Source organism: Rhinopithecus roxellana, chromosome 4, assembly GCF_007565055.1.
Source record: "Rhinopithecus roxellana isolate Shanxi Qingling chromosome 4, ASM756505v1, whole genome shotgun sequence".
In the NCBI taxonomy this organism is placed as follows: Eukaryota; Metazoa; Chordata; class Mammalia; order Primates; family Cercopithecidae; genus Rhinopithecus; species Rhinopithecus roxellana.
This window is the reverse complement of record NC_044552.1, coordinates 157,562,567-157,588,941: the sequence shown is the minus strand read 5'-3', so window position 1 is coordinate 157,588,941 and position 26,375 is coordinate 157,562,567. Positions and strand designations below refer to the sequence as shown.

At 38.9% G+C, this 26,375-nt stretch overlaps 1 protein-coding gene across 2 annotated transcripts in view; it reads left to right on the top strand.

Annotated features, from left to right (window-relative positions):
* The window catches only part of SLC22A3 (solute carrier family 22 member 3), a 106,240-nt gene that overhangs the window by 39,985 nt on the left and 39,880 nt on the right, over positions 1 to 26,375 (top strand). Inside the window, exons 2-5 of one of the 2 annotated variants that reach the window (XM_030929437.1) lie at positions 11,175 to 11,278; positions 20,056 to 20,168; positions 21,748 to 21,916; positions 23,061 to 23,178. In XM_030929437.1, the coding sequence (XP_030785297.1) occupies positions 11,175 to 11,278; positions 20,056 to 20,168; positions 21,748 to 21,916; positions 23,061 to 23,178 (504 nt within the window). Of the gene's footprint in view, positions 1 to 11,174; positions 11,279 to 20,055; positions 20,211 to 21,747; positions 21,917 to 23,060; positions 23,179 to 26,375 lie in introns of both variants that reach the window. The other variant, XM_030929435.1, reaches the window with a different exon arrangement.

The following is a 26,375-nucleotide window of genomic DNA, read 5'->3' as shown; positions in this document are numbered from 1 at the left end:
CCAAGAAGGGCAGAGGTCGGCAGGCATGCACAGCACTTACCCAAGCCATGGTGTCATTGTTCTTGTTGCTTTGGAGCCTCTCATGGGACTGGAGTCTGTGGAGAGGATGGAGAGAGTAATGCATCTGGAAAGGACCTCCTGGCTCCTTCCTGTTTCTCATCTTAACGGTCACACTGCACACTTCCCAGGCTGCCTGGCCACCCCACGGTCATGCAGCCACCAGGACAGCCAGATCCCTGCTCCAAGCACTGCAGGAGGGGTCCTCCTCCAGCAGGGATGGATACAACCTGGCACTGGAGCTGCTGTGCCTCCTGCACGTGGCATCAAGGTAGCCATGCCCAGGCCCAGTTCTTATCTCTGGGGAAGACAGACAGCTGACAGGTCAGGACACAGACTTTGGTGGCAACTGCCTGGGCACCCACACAGCAAGTTGCCAAGGCCAGGGCCGTGTGGAGCCAGGAAAACCTGGGAAGATGCATGAACAGGCCCAGCCCAACTTTGCTTTCTGTAGGTTGCAGGTTGGCAGATGAAAGCAAATGAGTGAAGAAAGAGTGGTAGGGGAGGAGCATCGGACAGAGGGGAGGAGGCAGAAGACAAACTCTTCTCACTGCCTATAAGTGAGCAGGAGTCTGACCCCCAGCTTTTCTCCCAAAGCCTGTTTCTGGCTTTACAGTTATCACCGCCACACTCATGAGCAGTATTTCCAATGCCCCACAGCAAGAGGGGCTCCCAAGGAAATACGTGTAGACACAATATCAGCTTAGGCAAAAAGATTTCTTTGCTACAGGACTTGTCAGAACCTTAAAATGCCAATGTATTGGAATGTCTGCATTCAGAAGGGCTGTTCTAGACATTTTACGAATGTATGATGGACTCCACTCATGTTTTTGGAGGCCTCATGGGAGTAGTGTTTATAGGCGTCACCTTAGGAAATGCTGCCTTAGATTTTTCCGACTCTTTGCCAGCCTCGTCAGACTTTGGATCGCGTATCTTCAGAAATGCTGTCAGTATTTTCCAAGGTAAAAACTAGTCAAGAAAACCAAACAAAAATCCAGAAATGTGCTCAGCTAATAGTTTCCCAGAATAGCATGTACATTTCATCCTTGTCCTGGAGATAATGTCTATTACCTGGATTATAATCTGGAAATGAATTCTAATTCCTTTTGTTATGGGCATGACCTTGTTTCTATACTCCCAGCCTCCAACCAGCAGGAAATCAGGGGTATCTGTCCCACAACCACAAGGACTGGGATTCTGTGAATGCCCCCGATAAGCTGGAGGCAGATTTCTCCCCAGAGCCTGCAGATGGAGTTCAGCCTGCCCCTGACACCTTGCGTGGGAGGCACTAACAGGGAGAACAGCCGAGCCCCACCAGCCTTCTGACCTGCACCACCGTGTGACCATTAATATGCGTTATTCTAAGCCACTAAGTTGGTGGTAATTTGTTATATAGCAATAGAAAACAGATGCCCTAAGTTTGTCTACCATGCCCATGCCTGCAGTCATATTCTTTGGCTTCCTAGAAGGTGACCAGCAACACATGTCAGAGTGTACAATTTGAAAAAAAAAAAATGCAAACAATAGATTATGTTGTGGTTCTCAAACTTGAGTGTGCATCAGAGTCCCCTGGAGAAGTATATTCAAACACAGATTTCTGGGACCCACCACTAGAAATTTTGACTCAGTGTGTCCGAGGTGGATCCCAAGAATTTGCATTTCTAGTAAGTTACCAGATGCTGCTGCTGCTACTGGACTAGGGATCATACTTTGAGAACACTGTGTTAAGTCATGAGCTCTCCTTTTGAAAATAATGATTTACTAAGTTGCTGCTCGTTTCTCAATCTCTACTTTAATTGCTTATTTTATGTTAAAAAATATTTCTGTAAAATGCTCATAGAAATGCCTCTTATTGTGAATCCAGTCCCCATTAAGTTGCCTGTCTACATTGTGCTTCTGAATTTAGTCATTTTTCTCTTTGGGACTGTTCTATACACCACCTTATTCATTATTTTTATTTTCTTAGAAATAAACTTTACAGGAATCAGCTTAAGAAGCTAACAGCAATTATCCGCAACAAGAATAAGTATGATGAACATAGAGACGTTACCTGATTGTGGTTCTTTATTAGAGAGCAAAGGAACAGAGAAAGGATTACCCCAAAGCTGCGTTGTGCATCAGCTACTAAGTCACAGCCTGCTTGGGCAGGTACGAGACCTGCATTAGGAAATGTAAGAATCTAGACAACTGGAGCTGCAGGGCACTGGCTGTCAGTTACCCCCAAACCAAGGAGAGAAGTCAAGGGGAAGACTCTCCTCTTGGGCTCCCAAAGAGGTGAATATATTAGATAGTCACTGGCTAGAGCATCTGATTTAGTCATCTTTCCAGAACACTCATGGTCAGATGACACGATGAAATGTCTCATATAGAAGGCTGACCATCTCACTTGATTAAAAAGTTGTGTGACCTGATTTTTCCATAGAATTGGCCCTTAATCATGAGCCATTTGTTTGTCTTATATTTAATATCAATCTTGTGCCAGTTCCTTGGAATATCCAACTGACTGAGTCAATCAATGAACAAATATTTATGGAGACTCTACCAAGTGCCAAGCAGGAAAATATCAATTATGTCAGCCAGTCCTTGGAATAACCCAACATGGCCATGTGGGAGGCCATGGCAAAGGATGGCCAAGCACCTTAACTGACAGGGCTCTGTTCTTGGTCATAGTGGGGAGGGTGATTCTCCAAAATTCAGTCCTGCCACTGCCACTGGAGGAAGTAAGTGGTGTCAGGCAACTGTCACTGTGCCCTGATGTGCAGCCATGGCATGTCCACTTGACTCCATGACACTTCTCTCTTCATAGCCCATGGGTAGAGCGGGTCAGAGACTGGTCCCTTGTTGACCGTTTGCACTTCCAGTGTTGATGATACTACACCCAGATGGTCAGAGCGAGGCTGCAATTTCAGCTCTTAACTCATGCCCTGGGTTAGCACTGTTCTGTCTCTGTGGAAGGGAAACCCTGGTAATGCCAGGTTTGTGGCTGCAGTGCTGAGAGCAACAAAAGCCATCCAGGTGGCAGGACATGCTGGTTGGGCTGACAGCCTTGGAGACTGTGTTGAACCTGGTCAGCACTGGCTCCAGCAGGCATGAGGCGGAGTCGGTGCAGTGAAGTCTAATGTGGCTCGCTTTCGGTGGTTCTCTGTGTGGGTCTCATCCTTTTGGATGGAATTGCATTAAATCAATGTGGTGACTCATGAAAAACGGTAGCTACGAGTGCCAAGTATTTGTGCCTTTGATTAATTTAGAACTAATTACTCACCACTTATAATGTATACTTTTTGAAACAGACTCCTCCAAAATGTGGAGGCATGAATTTAAAATAGAGTAGCCCTATTCAAATGGCTGTGATCCACTTGTTAAGCACTCCTTACCTAGCCTGAGTGGCCTAAAAATTGGAGCCTGGGGCAAAAACTTATATATTAATTCTTGATCAAGGGCTGCCGTCCCAGGGAAGGAAGAGGGGGGAAAGGAAGAGCGGCAGGAAGGAGAGAGAGCAATTCAGAGCGAGGAACCCCAAGCCAGCCACAGCTCCACAGCCAAGGCACTGGCCTCATTCCCCAGGGAGCTCTGCAAAGCCTAGTGGAACATCTGTGTCTCGGAGCAGCCATGGAGAGGGTTGGGCTCCCTCTTCTCCTGTGTCCCACCTTTTACTGGTCAGAGTCTGTCCTGAGAGACAGCAGCTCCCATCACGGCTAGGCTGTCGGGTCCTCTCTGCTTGGGAAGCCAGTATCTTGCAGGTTCAGGCTGACACCTGAGAGGTGGGAAAAGGACGTGCATTCTCTCCAGGGGGCTACAACTGAGGAATGAGATGAGTGAGCCACCAGGAGGATGCAGTTGCTTGGACCAGGATCCAGCACAAAGCTCATCTTTGTATTACAAGGAGGGAGGACGCAGAAGAGAGAGCTATCTTCTTTGTTGTTTTAGTAACGCTTTGTTTTATGCGCAACTGATAGGAGTATTAGTTTCCTAAGGCTGATGAAACAACATACTAGAAACTGAGTGGTTTCAGAAAATAGAAATTCAGTCACTCCTGGTTCTGGAGGCCAGAAGTCCACAGTAAAGATGTGCACAGGACCATGCTGTCTCTTGGGCTCTAGGAGAGGGTCTGCTCCATGCCTCTCTCCTGGCTCCAGCACTGCTGCCAGTCCTTGGCACTCTTTGGCTGGTAGATGCCTCACCCCAATCTCTGTGTCTGGCTTCATATGACCTTGTTCTGGTATGTGGCTGTGTCTCTGTTTTCTCTTCTTCAAAGCATACCTGTCATTGGACTAGGGCCTGCTCTGATGCAGCAATATTTCATCTTAACTCATTACATCTGCAAAGACCCTATTTCCAAAAGTCAAAGTCTGAGGTTTCAGGCAGACTTAAAATGTAAGGTGTGGGGGCGGGGACACTAATCCAACAAAATATGCTGAAATTAACTATCTTCCAGCAGGTAAATAGTTGATAACCTCTATATCAACTGCATATTAGACTAGATCCTATTTAATTGGACTGGAGTTGGGCTCAGGCATTTTTTCATTTACCTCAAGTAATTCTATATATATATTGTTTATTATCGTCAGTATTATATCACTGATTATAATGCAATTGGTAATATTTGTTGAACAGTTACTATGTCTTAGGCACTGGGCTGAGTACTTTATGCATATTATACCAATAACTCTTCATTTCAGCTCTTCATCTTACAGATAGGAACACAAGGGTCAACAATGTTGGAAAATTGCCAGAGGACACAGAGCTGGGAGCAGCCAAGTCAAGACATGCAGGCTGTCTGGCTCCAGAACTGGGATTCATCTTTGCCAGGAGGACCCTGCACATATTTAGCACCTTTCATCTTCTTCTCGTCTTTAGACAGTCTCAGTTATTTAGAGAAATCGTAAATATTTTAAGATGCGTAACTGCAAACCTTCACTACAAAGAAATAAAACAGACTGGACAGAGAGGGGCTGACGTATCATATGTATCTTGTACAACCTGAGGATGAGTCACCAAGGGCAGAAGTTAATAAATGGCAGGAATTATTATTCAAACAGATTTAATACTTTCATGTCTCCCAATTTCACAAGTTTAGACAAAAAGCGATGCATTTAGAAGACATCGCTCCATCCTATTTCGAAGCTTAGCTGCCTAACCTACAGTAAAGCCTGGTAGTTATGAACCTTGGAGAACAGTTTCTATGACAAGTGAGGATCTAAGAGCTTGTATCTCATAATGACGCCTCTCTGCATTAAACTAAATCTCCCCATTCTGGGCAATCATTGCAGATCCCCTGGTTTCCTGTCTTGGCTCTTGGACCCACACTCCCTTCCCCATCAAAGGTGGGATGGGGAGAAGCGGCTGCCCAGCTTAAAACGCTGTACTTCCCAGCCACGTGCCGGGCAGAACCTTGTTGGCACCCACATTTCTGTCTCTGTGCCTAGGTCTGCTCCTCATCCTGCCTTCAGTGCTCTTCTTTTCCCTTTGAATTCCATCTAAATCCAGCTTATTGTAGGACCTGCTCTGGTCCCACCTTCTTCAAGTCTCCAGCTGCTCTTGCCATGACGGGCCATTTCTTTGTCTGAAGTTCTCTTACATTTAGTCGATTCCATTCTGTTTAGATCTCAGCCGCTCTACATTTGCTTCACATAAATTGACCTTGGCTCCCAAACTATATAACAAGTTCCTCCCAGGGGCAGAAACAAAGTGTGCACATCACTGGTGTTCCTCCCAGCCTTGTCAGCATAATGCCAGGCAAACCAAATTGGGGTGATCTCCAACATACCTGATAATTACTTTTTATACCTGCAGTATAAGAAGGGTTAACTTTTTGATATTAAATGAAGGTGCCCAAATAATGCCATCAGATCATGTTGAAATTTTTTCATGGTGACCTGAACTAATAATGACATCCTTTTTCCTCATGGAAACCCAAACTAAATTGTTATTTATGATTACTATGATTTTTAGCCATTACTAGGCTCTGTTATGGTACTGTGTGGTTGATTAAAAATGGAAGTTGCCCATGGAGGTCTACATGTCATTGTTTTGGCCGATGCAAAATGTAGCCAGGAGCACACCACACCTGACAGTGTCAGTGATTATTATTATTATTATTTTTAACATGAATGAAGATGTTAATGACTCCTGATTTCAAGCTAAGAGCTGATTAGGAAAGGTTCCATTGACAACTCATCCCTAGAAAATTAAAACAGAAGCACATAGATATTGTAATTTGACTTCAGAGACTTCCCTTTCTCCTAGAACAATGCACATCGCAAATGAGTGCTATTTCTCATGGCTCGTAACTAAAGAAAAATACTGTGATATTGTCTAACCTTAGAATCTCTTAAGTGAGAATTTGTCAAAGAGGGCTAACCTAGACCCCAGTGGAAAAATCCAACTGATGGCCACCTGGATCCATTCCCTCTGGTCTGAGGAGAAAATGAGGCCCCTCTCCTGAGTTTCTAAGCCTTTTGAATACTTGCATTATTTTCTACCTTACTTCTTACTTTTGACCTTTGTAAATGGGAGATGTTTTGTTGTTCCTGTTTTAAGGATAATTTAGAAATTACAACTTTAGCATATATCTAACAATTACTTGCCCCAGTATTTCATCATTACAGCTCAAATTAACATAATGTCTATTTGGATTTTCACAACAAAAAAAGCTAAGAAAAACCCTCACTTGGAAACCCTTCAAAAGTTTCTCATTTGGCTACAGTTACTCAGGCTTTCTGCAAAACGAAGCAATGTAATCCTTACATTACGAGAACAGTTGTTTGAGTCTTTTATCAGACTGACTTTCTGCTCATGCCAAAAGACATTATTTTCTTTGTGTAAAAGTGACTTTGAAGATTAATAAGTAACAGAATGGGTACACATAGATTTATGAACGTTTAAAATTGCTTAATGTTTTTGCATGTGTATACTTTGAAAAAAATAGGAGATGCCTCAGGTGTTCCACATAGATTGCCTTAGGAGAAGGACATAAATGTGCACCTTTGATTCAGACTTAAGTAAATTGTTGGTGATCCACAATGATCTCCCACTGACAAGAGGTGGGTTTTAGGTCTCCCAGCAAGCTTTTAGTACTTTATATCAGAAAAAAGGACTTAGCCTGTGAAGCTCGTGGCTTTGGTGCTTGCTAACCTCTCTTTAAACACAAAAGACACATCACAGGCCCAGAGCTGTTGCATCAGCAAGCTGGCAGCACGCTGAGAGCTGACCAGGAAGCGTCAGACCCTAGAGGCAGGGGTCTGTTCCCTGACTCTATGAGCAGGAGTCAACACCAAGCCCTTCAATCCTTGGGCCTGCAATTCCCTGTACAGGAAACACAAGTGTGTGTGGATGTATGTGCATTACTTTAGCAACACATACTTTGTTTGTTGTTTCATTTTCTACTTTTGAAAGATGGCAAGATCCCAGTCACAAAAACAGAAACCAGGCCACTTTGGGAGGCTGAGGCGGGCAGATCACGAGGTCAAGAGATTGAGACCATCCTGGCTAACACGGTGAAACCCTGTCTCTATTTAAAAATACAAAAAAATTAGCCAGGCATGGTGGTGGGCGCCTGTAGTCCCAGCTACTCCGGAAGCTGAGGTAGGAGAATGGTGTGAACTTGGGAGGCAGAGCTTGCAGTGAGCCGAGATTGCGCCACTGCACTCCAGCCCGGGCAACAGAGCAAGACTCCATCTCAAAAAAGCAAAAAAACAAAAAGAAAACAAAACAACAGAAACCAGGCTAGGTATTTTAACCAGAGAGGGATTTAATAAAAGGGTTAGGATCTGAGCTGTTTTGGAAGAGCTGAAGAAGAAGGAGAGGACAGAGGTCAGGAAGGACAGTTCCTGCAGTGTCTTGGTGGTCAGTCCCTGCCCTGCTGGGTGGCCATTACAAAGCTGGCACATGTGGCACAATATCTCTTTGACCCCATGTGGCCAGGCATGTGGGGCACTGGCTGACTCCCACAGCCACCACTGTCAGTATTGGAGCTGGAGCTGCTGCCACAGCCAGAAGCAGAGTGTCCACTACCTCCCTCCTACCTTCTGATCTCGCGCTAGCTCCCTACTGGTGCAACCTACACAGAACCCTGCCAGTAAAGGAATCTGAGAACTGTAGTCCCCTGAGGTACAGAAGACAACACAGAAGGGCAGGCAGTATCTGGCCCAGATGCCCATCATGAGCTTTAGAAAACGTTGTGTTATCACTGCACTTTAATCATTGAAGTATTTATTTTAAATTGGTTCTTATTTACATATTGAACATGAGACAAATACTATTTGACTATTTATTTTATGGGACAGTCAAGAAGATAATCAGTATTATATTAAAAAATATTTTATGGGTTTAAAGAATATTTTGGGGGCATTTTAATTCACATAGTTCAAAAGCAGCTGAATACATATATTAAAAGGCAAGCTCTTGATAGGCCTTGTTATGTCATCTACAAAAAGCACCCCTGTTTCCCTAAGCTAGCTAACTCAGCTGTTTGAAGTACAGAGGGATGAAGTAAATTCTACTGTTTGGGTTTTTATATTTGACACTGGTTGATACTTTTCCAAAGTAAATATTGCATTTCTGCTGGTAGTTTGATTTCGCTGTTTGCTTTCTGAAATTTTATGTACTTTTATTTTAGGTACATTATTTGCCTGCTTAATTCCAATGAGAAATTATTTCAGATAGAAAATCATCAACTTGTTTACTTAAAATAAAATTTTTGTACCTTGAAAAACTAAAATTGGTTATAAAAAATCCTTTAAAATGACGATGATTACAACTATTACGCATATCTGTAAATCTCTTTACTTCTTATATCTCGACAGATCATCTCAGCAACTCTGTGAGAGGCCAACTACTACTGCCTCCAAATTTCTTCCAACTATGTTAGGTGACAGGTCATTAGCTGTAAAATCAAGGCAAGAAGTTGGACTTTATAAGTAAATACGATAGTTTCCTTATGAGTATGTATTTATGAGACTCCTCAAAATTCATATTCCAGCCACGTCATTTTCTCTTCTTGCTAGGGTCTAATGCTGTGGTTAGACTGCAGCATGAAACTGGGGTAAGCATACCACTTGGAGATTTGAAAAGATGATCCCAGGAATTGTGGGCCTGGATAATTTTAAGGGAGCCAGTTTTCAGATCCTCAGCTTACATTTGTCCTCTTTCCCATCACAAATTTGTCTAAGAACATGTCCCTCTTAAGGACGCAGGTTCCTATTCCAAAATTGTAATTTTCCCACTTTGCAAAGTTAATCATGCCCCTCTCTCATGTCACTCTGAGGCACTGACTTGAAGTTTTAAAATCTGCAGGGCATCAAACAATGGGACAATTTGACATATTGTTCTAGTATTAGGAAAGTACCTTTCTTAATGTAAGACTAATTATAAGTAAATATAAATGACTAATGACTTAAACAACTTTTTGTAAGTCTGATGGTTTCCACTTTTTTTCCTTAGAACAGAACTGTAGGAGAACTTACATGACATGCTGGGTAATAAAAAAATAAAAATAATTTGGTGATAGATCACTGTTAATCTTGGCATATAGCTGAGAAGGAGGTTAAAGAATTGAGTAACATTGCTGTAACAAAACTCCCTCCATTCCCACTGATTTATTCATATGGAAAAGTCTTCTTGGCCCATAAATTTATAAAAATGAAAAACAGAAATAGAATTAATTTTGAGCCCTAATTCATTCTAATAATAAATAATATATCCACTAATTTCATGACCTAACTGGAAAAATTTAGACTCCCTTAACATTTTTCTGGCCATGGAGACGTACATTTCCAACAAAATTTTACTTCTGCATAATAATTATTTCTTAAAATTTATTACTTCTTATATTTTTTATCAATTATGGTCTAAAAGTAGTTGTAATTATAACCCAATCAGAAAAAAATCCAATATTTAGAGCCTTATTGCCACAGGAAAATTTTAAAAATTAAATGTCAATTTATATATGTAACTTACTGTACATAGAAGTATGGTGACAAAACCTATAAAACATTTTCTACACAAAATATATTACATTAGAATAAAAGTCTGTGGAAACGAAAATAAGAGTTCAAAGAGAAAAAAATTGATGTCAAATTTCAGACTGTTAAAGAACAGTCTGTTTATAGCAATTGGACACCTGCTATCAGGTGTCCAATTGCTATAATATTCATACTCTATTGCAGCCGTCCCTTCCTTTTTGGCACCAGGGACCAGTTTTGTGGAAGAATTATTCCACGGATGGAGGGAGTAGGGGGTTGGGGGAGATGGTTTCAGGATGAAACAATTCTACCTCAGATCGGCAGGCATTAGATTCTCATAGGAAGTGTGCAACCGAGATTCCATGAGCAGCTCACAATAGGGTTCATGCTCCTATGAGAATCTAAGGCTGCTGCTGAGCTGACAGGAGGCAGAGCTCAGGCGGTAATGCTCATGGCCCACTGCTGCTCACCTCCTTCTGTGCAGCCCGGTTCCTAACAGGCCACAAATTGGTACTGCTCTGTGACTCAGTGGTTGGGAACCCCTGTTCTATTCAATACACTTAAAAGGAATGATGTTGGCCAGGCACAGTGGCTCATTCCTATAATCCCAGCACTTTAGGAGGTCCAGGTGGGCAGATTACGAGGTCAAGACATTGAGACCATTCTGGCCAACATGGTGAAACTTCATCTGTACCAAAAATACAAAAATTAGATGGGCGTGGTGGCACATGCCTGTAGTCCCAGCTACTCAGGAAGCTGAGGCAGGAGAATCACTTGAACCCGAGAAGCAGAGGTTGCAGTAAGCAGAGATCACTCCACTACACTCCAGCCTGGTGACAGAGTGAGACTCCATCTCAAAAAAAAGAAAAAAAAAAAAAAAAGAAAGAAAAAAAGAAAAAGAATGCTGTTATAACAACATTATTTTTAAATATCAGTATTTATAGTATACTGAAAATTACATCCTTTACAGTTATTTAAACTGACAAAGAATATTTATATGTTACTGTAAACATATGCATGTGATACATTTTCAAAATTTATTTAAGGAGTATATGAGCAAAAACGTTGACAGATCACTGATCTGTACAAAAGATAAGGTGTTTTGAAGATCAGCATTCCGGCATGTCTCCATGTGTGTTTTCTTTGTTTTCTCAGTTTGACCTTGTCTGTGTCAATGCGTGGATGCTGGACCTTACCCAAGCCATCCTGAACCTTGGCTTCCTGACTGGAGCATTCACCTTAGGCTATGCAGCGGACAGGTAGATACCAATGTAACCACCGTTTTATGTCACTATAATACCATGCATTAATATGAGGAGAAAAATGTTTTATGTTAACTATTAAACCGTATTTTTGCTAAATTCGCAAACAATTGTTGATTTCATCATTCATGACATTCACACTTGTTTGGTTTGACTAAATCTTTTCTTCTCAAACTTCATTTCCTTATTCCTTGAACTGCGCAAAGGTCTGAGGCCGTTCCCAGTAGGTCTGAGAGCATCGGAATGAAAACACAGACCTCCAAAGCAGAAACATCATAATTGGGTTGATGCGCTGTTGTGCTGGATACTATAGAATCAATCAATTCGGTGTGCTTCAGTAACAACTTACTGGTTGTGGTTTTATTAATTTAGTCATAAGATCGGCCTATTCCAAATTTGTTTCATCTACTTTTTTTTAAAGAAATCCTTGTATTTTTTTCTACAAATGTAAAACTCTGTGAAAAAAACATTTTTCCAAAATCCATTAAAGGAGTTTTTTTTCTATTATGTTGTATTCATAAATACAACTGCCCAATGGCAGGCATGGTGAGTGTGTATATTCAAGACAGTCATGCTTTCTATTTAAGTATTCTTCTTCCTTAACTTTATTGATGCTAGTTATTGTATTCATGTTTAACTCTATTTTTATCCCAATTCTAACTATGAAAATACTTGCAGTAATTTAATATTCCTCTCTATCCCCCTTAGCAGGAGTAATAGGAGTATAGACTGGGAATCGCTGACTCATAGCCGTATCTGACCTAATATTGTTCCGGTTAATCTATCTCTGACTCATGGCCATATCTGGCCTAATATTATACTGGTTAATCCAGCCCAGCCCATGGTGGGTTCTTGTGACTGTACCATTCAGTGGGTGATACTAAGTGTACCCTTTAGAGAACTGCAAACAGCAATTAATTAGCTAATAGAACAACAAAAGGCCCCACATCCTGTAGCCAATTGAAGATCTGAGTTTAATCAGACCAGTGCTTCAAAATGGGTAGAGCCTTGAGTTTCATTTTCCGTCACTTTTTCTTTCTCTTTCATGTTTCTGTCTCGCCCTCTCCACAGCTGTTCTTTGCATGTGAGTTTCTGCTGGATCCTTTCGTGTGTGATACCCTTTCCCTCTTTCTTCTTTTTATCGATGTCCTTTTCTCCTGTTCTACTTCTAGCTCTTTCAAGTTTCATCTTTCCTTTCCTAATTTCCCCTGCATGCCACTCTTTTTTTGCTGGCTACAATTTGGAACTGTGCAGTTTAAATATTTATTTATTTTGTTTTATTTTTACTCTTTCTAATTTAGATAGTAGGTTTTGCTTCATCTGCGTTTTTTTTTTTTTTTTTTTATCTTACTCAGTCAGCAAACATATCTCCAAACTAAATTAACTTTACTAAAGTGGGGAATTTTCCCTACCTGTATTCTCATAAGTGATTGAGCATCTGTCCTCATACAGGACATGTTGCATTGGAGGGGATGGGCCAGACCTGGGAGAAGGAGGAGTCATGAATAACTCTGCCTTCTGCATTTGGCTTCTTCTCTTCCATTCCATTATTTATATATGTGAAGGAAGAACAAGCGATAACTTCATAGGCCATTTGTCAATGAGAGTACAATGTAGGAAGGGTGGAAAGTGAATTGAAAAATCTCGACTGGGGCTTCTGGATTCCTGTTCAGCATATAAGGAGCTTAGAATTTGCCAGTCAGCCTTGACAACAAGTAAAATGCTGAACAAACTGAAAAATCAATAATTCTTCTTAGATCCATAAGAGAAGTGAGAGCACAGGGCACACTGCTGCCTTCAACACCACCCTGCACCCCGCTCCCGGCCCCCCTAAATAGAAAGACAGGAGAATACAGAGAATCGTAACTCAGGCGCAGAAACCTCCTTGAGAGAGCCAGGGTAGATAAACATGAGCTGTAATTGATGAATTCCAGGAGGATCAGTGTGGATGACCTGGAGGATTAAAAACTCTGGAGGGACTCACTCAAAGGAGGGCCCAAGCTTTTGTGATTTTTTTTTTTTTTTTTTTTTTTTTTTTTTTTTTGCCACCTGAAGCTCTACAAGGTTCTAAAGGTGAATATTAAGGAAAATCCCTCATGCTCTGGCAGCCAGAGGGGAAAGGGAACAATTCTGAAATATGCCAGAACATTGTTCTTAACAACATCTGCCCTCAGGAGAAGATGTTTAACCAGAGACTAATCTTCTGGGGTTTTCGGAGAGCCTCATTGATCTGGGGGAAGGGAAATACCAACTCCAGCCCCTTCTAGCCTTCCAGGTGGAGAAGGAGAAACACCAAATTCTAGCCTCCTCTAACTTTTAATTTGGAAGAAGGGAAATACTCAGCTCCAGCCCCCTCTAGCCTTTCTCCCCTAGTTAAGAGGAGAGGGATAGAGAAGCACTTGTGAAGTTCACTGGTTAGAGGCATAGGTTCACTAAAAGACTGAGAGCTACTCATAGAACCACAGAATGCCTTCCCTCCCCCAACACCTCACCACCACATTACTAAAGGTCTATTTACAGCAGTTCCATTTACCCAGTACACCGTGTCCACCTATCAAGAAAAAATTACAAGGCATACTAAAAGCCAAAACACACACATACACACACACACACACACACACACACACACACACACACACACACACACCCAGTTGAAGAGAAACAGCAAGCATCAGAACTAAATTCAGATATGGCAGGGATGTTGGAATGATCAGGCTAGGAATGTAAAACAACTATGCCAAGAAGTCTGATGCATAAAGTAGCATGCAAGAACAGATGGGCTATGTAAGAAGAGAGATGGAAATTCTAAAAAAAGAAACCAAATGAAATGCTAGAGATCAAAAACACTGTAACAGAAATGAAAAATGTTGTTGCTGGGCTTATTAGGAGATTGGGCATAGCTGAGGAAAGAATCTCTGGCCTTGAGGATATTCCAATAGAAACCTCCAAAACTGAAAACACACACACACACACACACAAAATAACAACAACTTGAAAAAGCAGAACAGAATGTTCAATAACTGTGGGACAATTACAAAAGATATAATATTTGTGTAATAGGAATACCAAAAGGAGAAGAGAGAGAGAAAAATAGAAAAAATATTTTAAACAATAATGACTGAGAATTTTTCAAAATTAATGTCAGACACCACAGATCCAGGAAACTCAAAGAAAATCAAGCAAGATAAACATTAAAAAGTAGACTTAGTTATATCATAGTCAAACTAAAGATAAAGTAAAAATTCTGAAAGAAGAGGGGGGAAAACTCTTACTATAGAAAAAGAGCAATGATAAAAATTATATCCTACTTCTTTTCAGAAACCATGTAAGCAAGAAGAAAGTGGAATACTTAAAGTGTTGAGAAAAAAATTCCAATCTAGAATTCTATACTCTGCAAAGTTATCATTTAAAAGTGAAGGAGAAATAAAGACTTTGTTAGACAAAAAATTGAGGGAATTTGATGCCTTGTAATAAATATTAAAAAAAATTATTTAGAGAGAATGAAAATGATCTAGGTTAGAAATCCAGATCTACATAAAGGAAAGGCATTGGAGAGGAATAAGTGAATACACTGTTATCTGTTAGGTCAATTGAGAATAAGAAAAATATGTTTCTTATGTAGTAGCAACGACTAAAAAACAATTTTTTAAAAAAAGCATGACTGATATGCTAAAAATGAAGAAAATGTGGAATCTTATAAACTGCTGTTCAATTAAACCACAAAAGCCAGGAAAAAGTGTGGAATACAAACAGAAGAATAAAAAATAAGGGAAACCAATAGAAAATGATAACGAATATGGTGGACATTAATCTAACCATGTCAATACTCACTTTAAATGTAAGATGGTCCAAATGCACCAACTAAAAGACAGAGATTTTCACAGTGGATCAACAAACAAGACCCAACTATATACGTTGGCTACAAGAAATACACTTTAAATATAAAGACACGTATACATTAATAGTAAATAGATGGAGAAAACTATACCATGATAGCAGTAATCAAAATAAAGCAGAGTAGCTATATTATTATCAGCAGAGCAGACTTCAGAGGAAGAAAAGTTATCAGGGATAAAAGGGGGCATTATATAATGATAAAAGGGTCAATTCTCCAAGAAGCCAATAATCCTTAATATCTATGTGCCTAGTAGCAGAGCATAAAATTTTAAGAGGCAAAAACTGTGATAAAACTGGAATGAGAAATAGATTAATCCACTATTTCACTGGAGACTTCAACATCCCTTTGTTGGAAATGGTCAGATTCAACAGGTAGAAAACTTATAAAGATATAATTGAACTCAACAGCATCATCAATCAACTGAATATAATTTTCATCTTTAGACAATCTTACCTAACAACAGCAGAATTAACATTTTTTTCAAGTTCTCATGAAATATTCACATGCAATATTCAAGATAAATCACATTCTGGGCCATAAAACATATATTAGCAAATTTGAAGAAATAAAAATTATACAGTGTCTGCTCTCAGACCATAGTGGAATTAAACTAGAAATTCATAACAAAAGGATAGATGGAAAATTCCCAAACACTTGGGGATGAAGCAACACATTTCTAGTAACACATAGGTCAAAGAAGAAATCTCAAGAGTAATTAAAAAGTATATTAAACAAAATGAAAATGAAAACACTCAAGACTTTTGGAATGCAACAAAAACAATGTTTAAAGGGAAATTTATAGCATTGAATACATACATGAGAAAAGAAGAAATATATACAATCAACAATCTAAGCTTTCACCTTAGGAAACTGGAGAAGTAGAGCGAATTAAACCCAACGCAAGTAGAAGAAGAAAAAAAAAACAAATTAGAGCAGAAATCAATAACATTAAAAACAGGAAATCAATGGAGAAAATAAAACCCAAAGCTGGTAATTTGAAAAGATCAAAAAAATCAATAAGCCTCCAGTCAGACTAAGAATAAAGAGGAGAGAGAGAGAGGAGGTGGAAGATGTAAATTACTAATATTAGAAATAAAAGAGGGGACATTTTGACCAATCCCATGGACATTAACAGGATAATAAAGAAATACTATGAACACTCTGTGTTCACAAATTTGATAACCTACATGAAATGGACCAATTCCTTGAAAGATTACAATCTGCCAAAACTCACCCAAGATTATATAGACAATCTGAATAGGGCTATACTATTAAATAAATTGAATCAATAGTTAATTACTTTTCAAAACAAGAAGCACCTGGCCCAGATGGGTTCACAGGTGAATTTGCCAAATGTTTAAGGAAGAAACTCTACCAATTCCCTAAAAACCCTTTACAAAGATAGAAGTAGGGGGACTGCTTTCTAACTTATTCTGAGACCAGCATTACATTAATACCTAAATTGGACAAAGACCGTACAACAAAAGAAAACTACAGACTAATATATCTCATGAACGTAAGCGCAAAAATCCTCAACAAAATTTTGCAAGTAGAATCCAATAGTGTATTAAAAAATTATACACCACAACCAGATACCATAGCATACTAAGTGTGTAGTATCCCAAGTACGTAAAGCTGGCTCAGCATTCTAAAGTCAGTTAATGTAATCCATCACATCAACAAACTAAGGAATAAAAAATGACATGATCATATCTTTAGATGCAGAAAAAGTGTTTGTCAAAATCCAACATCTATATATGACAAAAGCTCTCAGTAAACTAGAAATATAGGGGAACTTCCTCAACTTGTTAAGGAATGTCTATGAAAAAACCTACAGTTAACATCATACTTAATGATGATAAACTGTATAGAAGCTTTCTCACTAAGATCAGAAACAAGCCCTTACTAATAAATAAATAAGACAAGTAAAGAAAATAACAGGTATACTGATTGGGAAGGAAGAAATAAAAACTGTCTTTGTTCACAGATGGCATGATTGTCTATGTAGAAAATCAAAAGAATTAACAACAACAACAACAACCTCCTGAAACTAACAAGTGAGTACAGTAAAGTTGCAGGGTACAAGGCTAATACACAAAAGTCAACTGCTTTCTTATGTACCAACAATAAACATGTAGGATTTGAATTTAAACACACAATGCCATTTACATTAGCACCACAAGAATACACAACACTTAGTTATAAATCTCAGCAACATATATACAAGATTTATGTGAGGAAAAGTGCAAAACTCTAATGAAAGAAATCAGAGATGATCTAAATAAATGGAGAGATATTCAACATTCATGGATAGGAAGACTCAATATTGTCAAGATGTCAGTTCTTCCCAACTTGATGTATATATTCAATACAATACTAATCAAAATCCTACAGAGTTATTTTGTGGATATTGACAAACTAATTCTAAAGTTTATATGTAGAAACAAAAGATCCTGAATAGCCAACACAGTATTGAAGGAGAAGAACAAAGCCAGAGGACTTGACACTGCCTGACGTCAAGACTTACTGTAAAGCGACAGTAATCACGACAGTGTCGTATTTGTGAAAGAATAGACCTCTACCAATAGTTCAATGGAATAAAATAGAGGGCCTAGAAATAGACCCACATAGATAATAAATATAGTCAACTGACCTTTGACAAAGCAGAAAACAAATGGTACTGGAACAACTGGACAATCACAAGCCAAAAAAAAAAAAAAGAGAGAGAGAGAGAATCTAGACACAGAACTTACACCCTTTAAAAAAAATGGATCACAGACTTAAATGTAAAATACAAAACTATAAAACTCCTAGAGGACAGGATAGGAAAAAATCTAGATGACCTTTTAGATACAACACCAAAAGCGTAATCCATGAAAAAAGAATTGATAAGCTGGGCTTCATTAAAATTAAAATTTTCTGTGCTGTGAAAGACATTATCAAGAGAACAAATGAAACGACAAGCCACAGACTGGGAGAAAATATTAATAAAAGACAAATATTTGATAAAGAACTGTTAGCCACAATATATAGAGAACTCTTAAAACACAACAATAAGTAAACAAACAACCCAACTAAAAAATGGGCCAAAGACCTTAACAGATACCTCACCAAAGAGAGTATACAGATGATAATAAGCATATGAAATGATGCTCTATGTCATATATCATCTGAGAAATGCCCATTAAAACAGCAATGAGATACCACTACATACCTATGAGAATGGCCAAAATCCAGAACACTGCCAACAGCAAATGCTGACTAGGATGTGGAACAACAGGAATTCTCATTTATTGCTGGTGAGAATGCCAAATGAAACAGTGACTTTAGATGGCAAAATTCTTACACATGTTTGTAATTCTTACAAAATTAAACTTTTACTATATGATCCAGCAATTCTACTCCTTGGTATTCCAATTCCAACCCAAAAAAGTTGAAAACTCATGTTCACACAAAACCTACACATACATGTTTATAGCAGCTTTCTTCATAATTGCCAAAACTTGGAAGCAGCCAAGATGCCCTTCCGTAGGCGAATGGACAAACTGTGATACATCCAGGCTATGGAATATTATTCCATACTGAAAAGAAATGAGCTATCAAGCCATGAAAACACACAGAGGAAACGTAAGTACATATTACTAAATGCAGAAGCTGATCTGGAAAGGCTACATACTATAAGATTTTAACTATATGACATTTTGGAAAAAGCAAAACTATGGAGACAGCAAAAAAAAAAAAAAAGATCAGTGGTTGCTATGGGGTGGGGAGAGGGAGGGATGAGTAGGCAGAGCACAGAGGATATTTAGAGCAGAGAAACTATCCTGTTAGATACTTCAATGGTGGATACATGTCATTATACACGTCAAAACACATAGAATATGCAACATCAAGAGTGAACCCAAAGGTAAACTGTGGACATTGGGTGATTATGATGTGTCCCTGTAGGTTTGTCAATTGCAGCAAGTGTACCACTCCCATGGGGAATGTTAACGAGGAGAATGCTGTGCATGTGTAGGGGCAGGGGACACAGAGTCCACTAAAAAAAATCTAGATAAACTAAGGCTACTTCCATCTCTACTTTGCTGACTCAAGCAAGATGCTACATGTACATATTTTATGGAAATTTTTATGAATTTGTCATTGATGTCATAGAATCAAATCTCTTAATGGATATTGATAGCAAACATTTACCAGACAATAATTTGACGCCTCTATGCTGAACCAATTAACACCAGACTCTCAGAATGCTGTGCATGATACCTTGTTCTTTTTCCTAAACTATTTAATAACACTTATGCCAATGGTGAAAATAAAATACAGAATTTAGGAACCACTGACATTGGCTGTAAACTTTGTAGTTTATAAAACGCTTTCACATTCACATCTCATTTGATCCTCTCTACAACCTCCCTCTAGGAAAAAGTGGAAAAAACAAAAACAAGCAAGCAAAACCTTTGTTTTGAAGACCTTAGGAATTAGTCCAAGGTCTTATGACTGGTAGATGGTTGAGGTGAGACTCAAGGCAAGGCCTTCTGGCCATAACACACCATTGCTCCTTCTTTCTGCCTCTCTGTCCTTATGACTTGACACATAAGAAATGTTAGAAAGTGTCACATCTGTGCCACTGGGGAGACTCTATGTGAAACAATAGTTTTAAGGAGGGTCATCTTTTCAGAAACTGCAATCACAAAGGATGCATTCTGTGCTTTAAATGTTGTGATTCCAGCCTGGGCAACATAGTGAGACCCTGTCTCTACAAAACATTTTAAAAATAATATAATAATATAATATGATATAATAGTTTATGTTATATTTTCCCATTGTGTTTAAGAAAATGTTTAAGGTGTGCTCTTTTCCTGTCTTTCTCAAAAAGGTATGGCAGGATCGTCATTTACTTGCTCTCCTGCCTTGGTGTTGGCGTCACTGGGGTTGTGGTGGCCTTTGCACCAAACTTCCCTGTGTTTGTGATCTTCCGCTTCTTGCAAGGTGTGTTTGGAAAGGGGACATGGATGACTTGCTTTGTGATTGGTAAGACATTCTTACACCATCTTCTCTATTTGGAAACTAGGGCCAGATAGCCAACAAGTGCTAGTTAATCAACCTTCCTCTTCCTCATGTGTCCTTTAAGAAAGGAGGTTTCACTGCAGCTACAGTAATTATTTCTGCAGATAGGAGAGCTCAGAGGTAGGATTCTGTGTGCTTTAGAAACTAAAATACCATCTTACTTTGGAAGCCAAACATAGAATATTATAAAACACTGGGGCAAACTACTTTTAAGTACTTCTATACTGTTATAATATGGTTTCTAGCTTTGCTTTATAAGAGATTAATTTTTTATAAAATCTCAGTAGCTTCTTGAGGCACTTTTAAAGCATTTTCTCTGCACTGTGTTCTGTGGTACAGTTTGAGATTACTTTCCTGTGTTCCCAACTCTCCTCCTTCTGTACAAGTGGGGAACTTTTTACTATGGGAGAAATATGTTCTAAAAATGAGAAGTTCATTTGTGACCCTTGGATATCTTCTGTAGCCAGAAAGTTTGACCTTCTGGGGATGGAAGAAGGAAAAATTCACTTTACTTTTCTCTCATATCCCTTGGGAAAGTCCTGGCTACTCCCTTTGGTTCCATTTCTAGCTCGGGACCAGCTACCTAGAGTAGTGGTATATTTCTGACCAGGAAAATGTGAATTCTCATCTTAGATTATTGCTGCAGATCTTTGCACACCCACTCTCTTCTGTCACTGCTATGCAATCTCCAAGCAGTGCACATTTTGGAGACCTTTGAAGATCTTTCTGTGAGTGGGAGAAGGAGAGAAGATTATTAGAGGGATTGGTTGTCACTGTCCGGAACAGAAAGAGTAACGTTGGAATGCAAGACATTTTTAAGGAGACTCAGTCTAGATGAAACTGCAAAGTTGTGATCTGAGGGCAACAATAAAGTAGCTTATCCCAGGATAATCAGAAAAAAAGAAATCAATTAGTGGGAAGGGGCAGGAAAAGAAAAGATTTCAGCAATAAAATTTCCCATGTGATTTTTAGGCAATATTGTCAACAAAAAGTACAACACTGTGGAAAGAATTAACATTTAATAGAAGTTGTCTTGTGATAACAAAAAGTCTTTGTAGAGTCTAATATTTATAATGAATCTTCTAAGGAGACTAGAATGTGCATATCTCTAGAGATACAGTGATACAATGTAGCCATCTTAACATATTTATGTTCTGATAATTACAATTACCTTTTAAAAAATCATCACTGAAGCTTTCCTAAAACCGACACATGTATTCTTCATATTTCCCTATTGTACCCAGAAGATTGCAGGCTGGGTGCATAAGAGGAACATGGCAAGTGCCTGTGATAAGTGGCAGAGGCAAGAGTGGGAGAAAAGCATTTAGTATCAAGAAGGACACCTCCATCCTTTCTGCAAGTGTGGAAGCCTCGGTATCTGAGTGCTAGCGTGTTCTAGCAATGCTGATGGATGTAAACAGGTGTAACATCTCTGCATTTGTTTGTTTATTTTGGAGCTGACTTTGTGCTTCTGTGACCTCTTGTGTTTGTTTTCCTTTAGTGACAGAAATAGTAGGTTCGAAACAAAGGAGGATTGTGGGAATCGTGATTCAAATGTTTTTTACCCTTGGAATAATAATTCTTCCTGGAATTGCCTACTTCATCCCCAATTGGCAAGGAATCCAGTTAGCCATCACGCTGCCCAGCTTTCTCTTCCTCCTTTATTACTGGTAATGTGGTTTTGGTTATCATCATATTTATACTGATTCCACAGAAATTAGACTCCAAACCAACATGAAAATGAAAGCAATAAAGGAAATTTTCTGCTTTGAGAATTTTTAGAGAATTTTAGGATTTAAAGAGAGTATTTGTTGATGATTTTATTAATAATTATCAAAAACATAAAATACCAGAACACAAAATTCTAAGTATGGTAGTGCATTATGTTTTGTTTTGTAATAAATAGCTTCATGAAAACTATAAGGCAACAAACCATATCTGCCTTATATTTCAACATGCAAATTAAATGCAATGAAGTCTATTTGCTTCTCTGTGTGTTCTATAAAGCAAATTAATGTTACTCAGAAATTCTCTGAGGAATAAGGAAATGTTAAGAGCATCAAAAAATTACATTATCAAAAAGCAACAGATAAGCATTTGATTTTTGTTGTTGTTGTTTTGAGATGGAGTCTCACTCTGTCGCCCAGGCTGGAGTGCAGTGGCGCGATCTTGGCTCACTGCAGCCTCTGCCTCTCAGGTTCAAGTGCTTCTCCTGCCTTAGCCTCCCAAGTAGCTGGGATTACAGGCGTGCACCACCACACCCAGCTAATTTTTCTATTTTTAATAGAGACAGAGTCTTAACATGTTGGCCAAACTGGTCTCAAACTCCTGACCTCAAATGATCCACCTGCCTCGGCCTCCCAAAGTGCTGGGATTATAGGCGTGAAGCACTGCACCCAGCCAGCACTTAATTTTTATTGGAATGAACATGTTTTAATGATTCTTCTAATTTAATTTTAATATATGGGCAAGTCAGTTTATATAAATCAGATTCCTAAGCTTTTCTTAATATTCACTAAATCCCAATTCTTTTCATATGTGGAATCAATATATTGTAAGATGGCCTGGTTTTGTAAGAGCAATGTCATATTGATTGTTTTGATGAGCAATGATCCAATTATCATGCTAGCATTTTTTTCCCCATCCATTATAACCTTGCAAGAATAATCTGTGTTTCAGGGACCCATGATCAACTTATTGACTCCTACATTTATATCTAATTGCAAGATCCATTTTGATAGAAAAACTCAAGGCAATAGATTTTAGATTTTGAAATTCCTAGACATAACTCACAACAGCCTCCTTCTTTGCCAGGGTTGTCCCCGAGTCTCCTCGTTGGCTGATTACTCGGAAGAAAGGAGATAAAGCATTACAGATCCTGCGACGCATTGCTAAGTGCAATGGAAAATACCTCTCATCAAATTACTCACAGGTAATTTCGTTTAGTATGAGTAACAAATATTGCTAAAGTAGGTGAATTGATTTTGTTGCCACTGATGTACTTAATGTTGCTTCTTAAATTTATATACAAAATATATATGTTTGTATATATACAATATATATATACAAAATGTATATGTATATAGAGTGTGTGTATACACACACACACACACACACACACATACACACATTACCAAACATCTGGGAAATCATTTTCAATTTGACTTAACTGAAAAAAAATCTTGAGAAAAATCATAGGACATATTAAAGAAGAAATGATTATGAAGCTGTATTAGCATTATAGGCAAGGCTAATTGATCATTTCAGTACATATTTTAATAATTGCACCAAGTTACTTGAATTATTATACTTTACTTACTGTAAGCCCCATAATATTGAATCACTCATCGTGATTGCACAAACTGTAAAACATTTTTTCGACTTTTAATTTAAAGCTTTAAGTTTGGCCCTGAAAAAAATCTGTTTATTCATACCAGAGCTTTAGCAGTAATGTAATATTTCAGCCTTTAAACTCCCATATGCCGGTCTTTCTCCCTTTCTTCTTTTCTTCCTCCATTCTTTCCTTCTTCCAAGAAAGGCTTTTTGGGAACCTCTGCATCAGTGTACTAAGAAATGGGGGAGGTCAGGGTGTAATGACTCACTCCTATAATCCCAGTGCTTTGGGAGGCTGAGGTGGGAGGATTGCTTGAGCCTAGAATTCGAGACCAGCCTGGGCAACATAGCAAGACCCCATCTCTACAAGTAGAAAGTTTTAAAAACTAGCTGGGCATGGTGGCACGCACCTGTTGTCTCAGCTACTTTGGAGGCTGAAGCAGGAGGATCATTTGAGCCCAGGAGTTTGAGACTGCAGTGAGCCATGATCACACCATTGCCCTCTAGCCTAGAAGACAGAGCAAGATGCTGCCTCTAAAAAAGATATAAAGAGAAAATGAAATGGGACAAAAATTAAAAGCTTTGCCCTTTGGAATATTTGATATACACTTGAGGATATAACATATATTTAAAGCAACCCCTAAATAGAGAATAGCATATAAAGAAAAATATGACTATGCTTTAGCTCCAAACACTAAGTGACTACAGAATAACAGAAAGGTTGTTATAAAAGGAATGTTAGAGAATAATTTTTGGAAGATATGAATCTTGATTTAAGACTAGGTTGTCAACATTGTTTTCTTCATAGCATTCAGTTTGATTTCACAGGAACCTTCTGATAAGAACTGGGTTTTGGGGCTGGGTGTGGTGGCTCATGCCTGTAATCCCAGCACTTTGGGAGGCCAAGGCAGGTGGATCGCCTGAGGTCCGGAGTTCAAGACGAGCCTGGCCAACATGGTGAAACCCCACCTCTATTAAAAAATGCAAAAATTAGCAGAGTGTGATGACGAGTGCTTGTAATTCCAGCTACTTGGGAGGCTGAGGCAGGAGAATCACTTGAACCTGGGAGGCAGAAGTTGCAGTGAGCCGAGATTGCCCCACTACACTCCAGTCTGAGCAACAAGAGCAAAATTCTGTCTAAGAAAGAACTGGGTTTTGTTGGTTGTATTGTTCCCCTCCCCAGCCCCTGAAGCTTGGTCATGTATATTTGGATTTCTGCCTTCTTCTGCTCTCTTATATTAAGTGGCAAGCAGTAGGCTCTTGTCCAAAGGTTTCAGTTGAGCAGATGTCACAGGTGCAACGGTGCAAGTAGGTTAATGATATACCTTGAGGTTTACAGATCATAAAATGTGTGGTAAAGATAAAGCATGGTCTTTTTAAACCACTGTGATTCATCCATCCTTGATCCTTGTCACTCTTTGAGTGAGCACATTTGAGCTGTGTGTTCCTTTTAGGGAAAAATAATATACACCTGTTTTCCCAGCTTGCACTCACAGCCAGGTCAAAGATCTGATCATTTGTATTCAATTTTAATCATCCAGTGAATAATCTCTGCTCTTTTCTCAGCAGTATACTGAAGATATTGCACACATAGTCCAGAGGTAAGCATGTACATTATCTACATCAAGGTTTAGATATTGATTTAAAGGTCTAAATATAGAATATAGAAAAAGGGAATATAGAAAGGAATATAGAAAAGTAGCATTATAGAAAATAAATAGGAATAAAGGAATATATAAAAATAGGAATATAGAAAATATTCTAGAAAAATAGGCATCTAGAAAGGAATATAGAAAAATAAGAATATAGAAAGGAATCTAGAAAGGGATATAGAAAGGAATACAGAAAAAATAGCTGTGCGCTGCTGGCTTGCGAAATATAATGTTGGATTAACCAGGCATGTCATGTGTGATAGTGAGTCTCACTGAGAGACGAGTCTGATTCCCCGAAGCAACTGCTGTTAGACATCTCATGAGTGTACAGTTTAGCGCTGCTCCCACAGACCCACTGACCCAGCTTTATTCATGAGCACCATAGAGATCATGGCAACAGGCAAGTAGTTCAATGTTCCACATGGCTGTGCTTATGAGAGATCATGAACTATGGGATCCAGTGGTTTCCAAGTCATTTTAATTTTAATATGGAAATTTCCAAACATATTCAAAAATACAAAAAATAGTTTAATGAATCTCTATGCATATCCCTCAGCTTCAACAGTTATCAACTCCTGATCAATTTTAGTTTTTCTATACTCCGCCTAGTTTCCTCATCCACTGAATAAGAATCAATCCAGCCATCAAAGCATTTCATCTTGTGATATTTTCTTCTAAAGTAGGAACAGATAGGTATCTCTGGAACTATGTGTGCACTATCTTCAGGACACTGCTGAATGAGGAGCAAGAACTATTCCTGTGGCTCTTAAAATTCAATACAAGTAATCACACCTTTGATCCAGTTGTGGGGACTGATTCCTATTGTGGGAGCAAAGATGGGGCAGTGGCATATAAAATATAAATATAAAACTGATATCAATGTCATTGTCCTAAGACAAATGGCCACAATTCCTTAATATCAAGTCAGTGTTCCACTTCCTTAATTGTCCTACAATGTTTCACAGCGTCTTTGTGCATTAGACTCCTCCTGAAGTTATGGATTGTGAATTGTTGATCTCTTTGGGTTTATTTAATCCATAGGTTCCTGCTCTTTTTCGTTTCATTCCAGGATATGGAAGGTCCTTCATTCTAAGGACCTAGCTTAAATCTACCCAAGGATGTTCCATAGTACAGATAAGCTAAA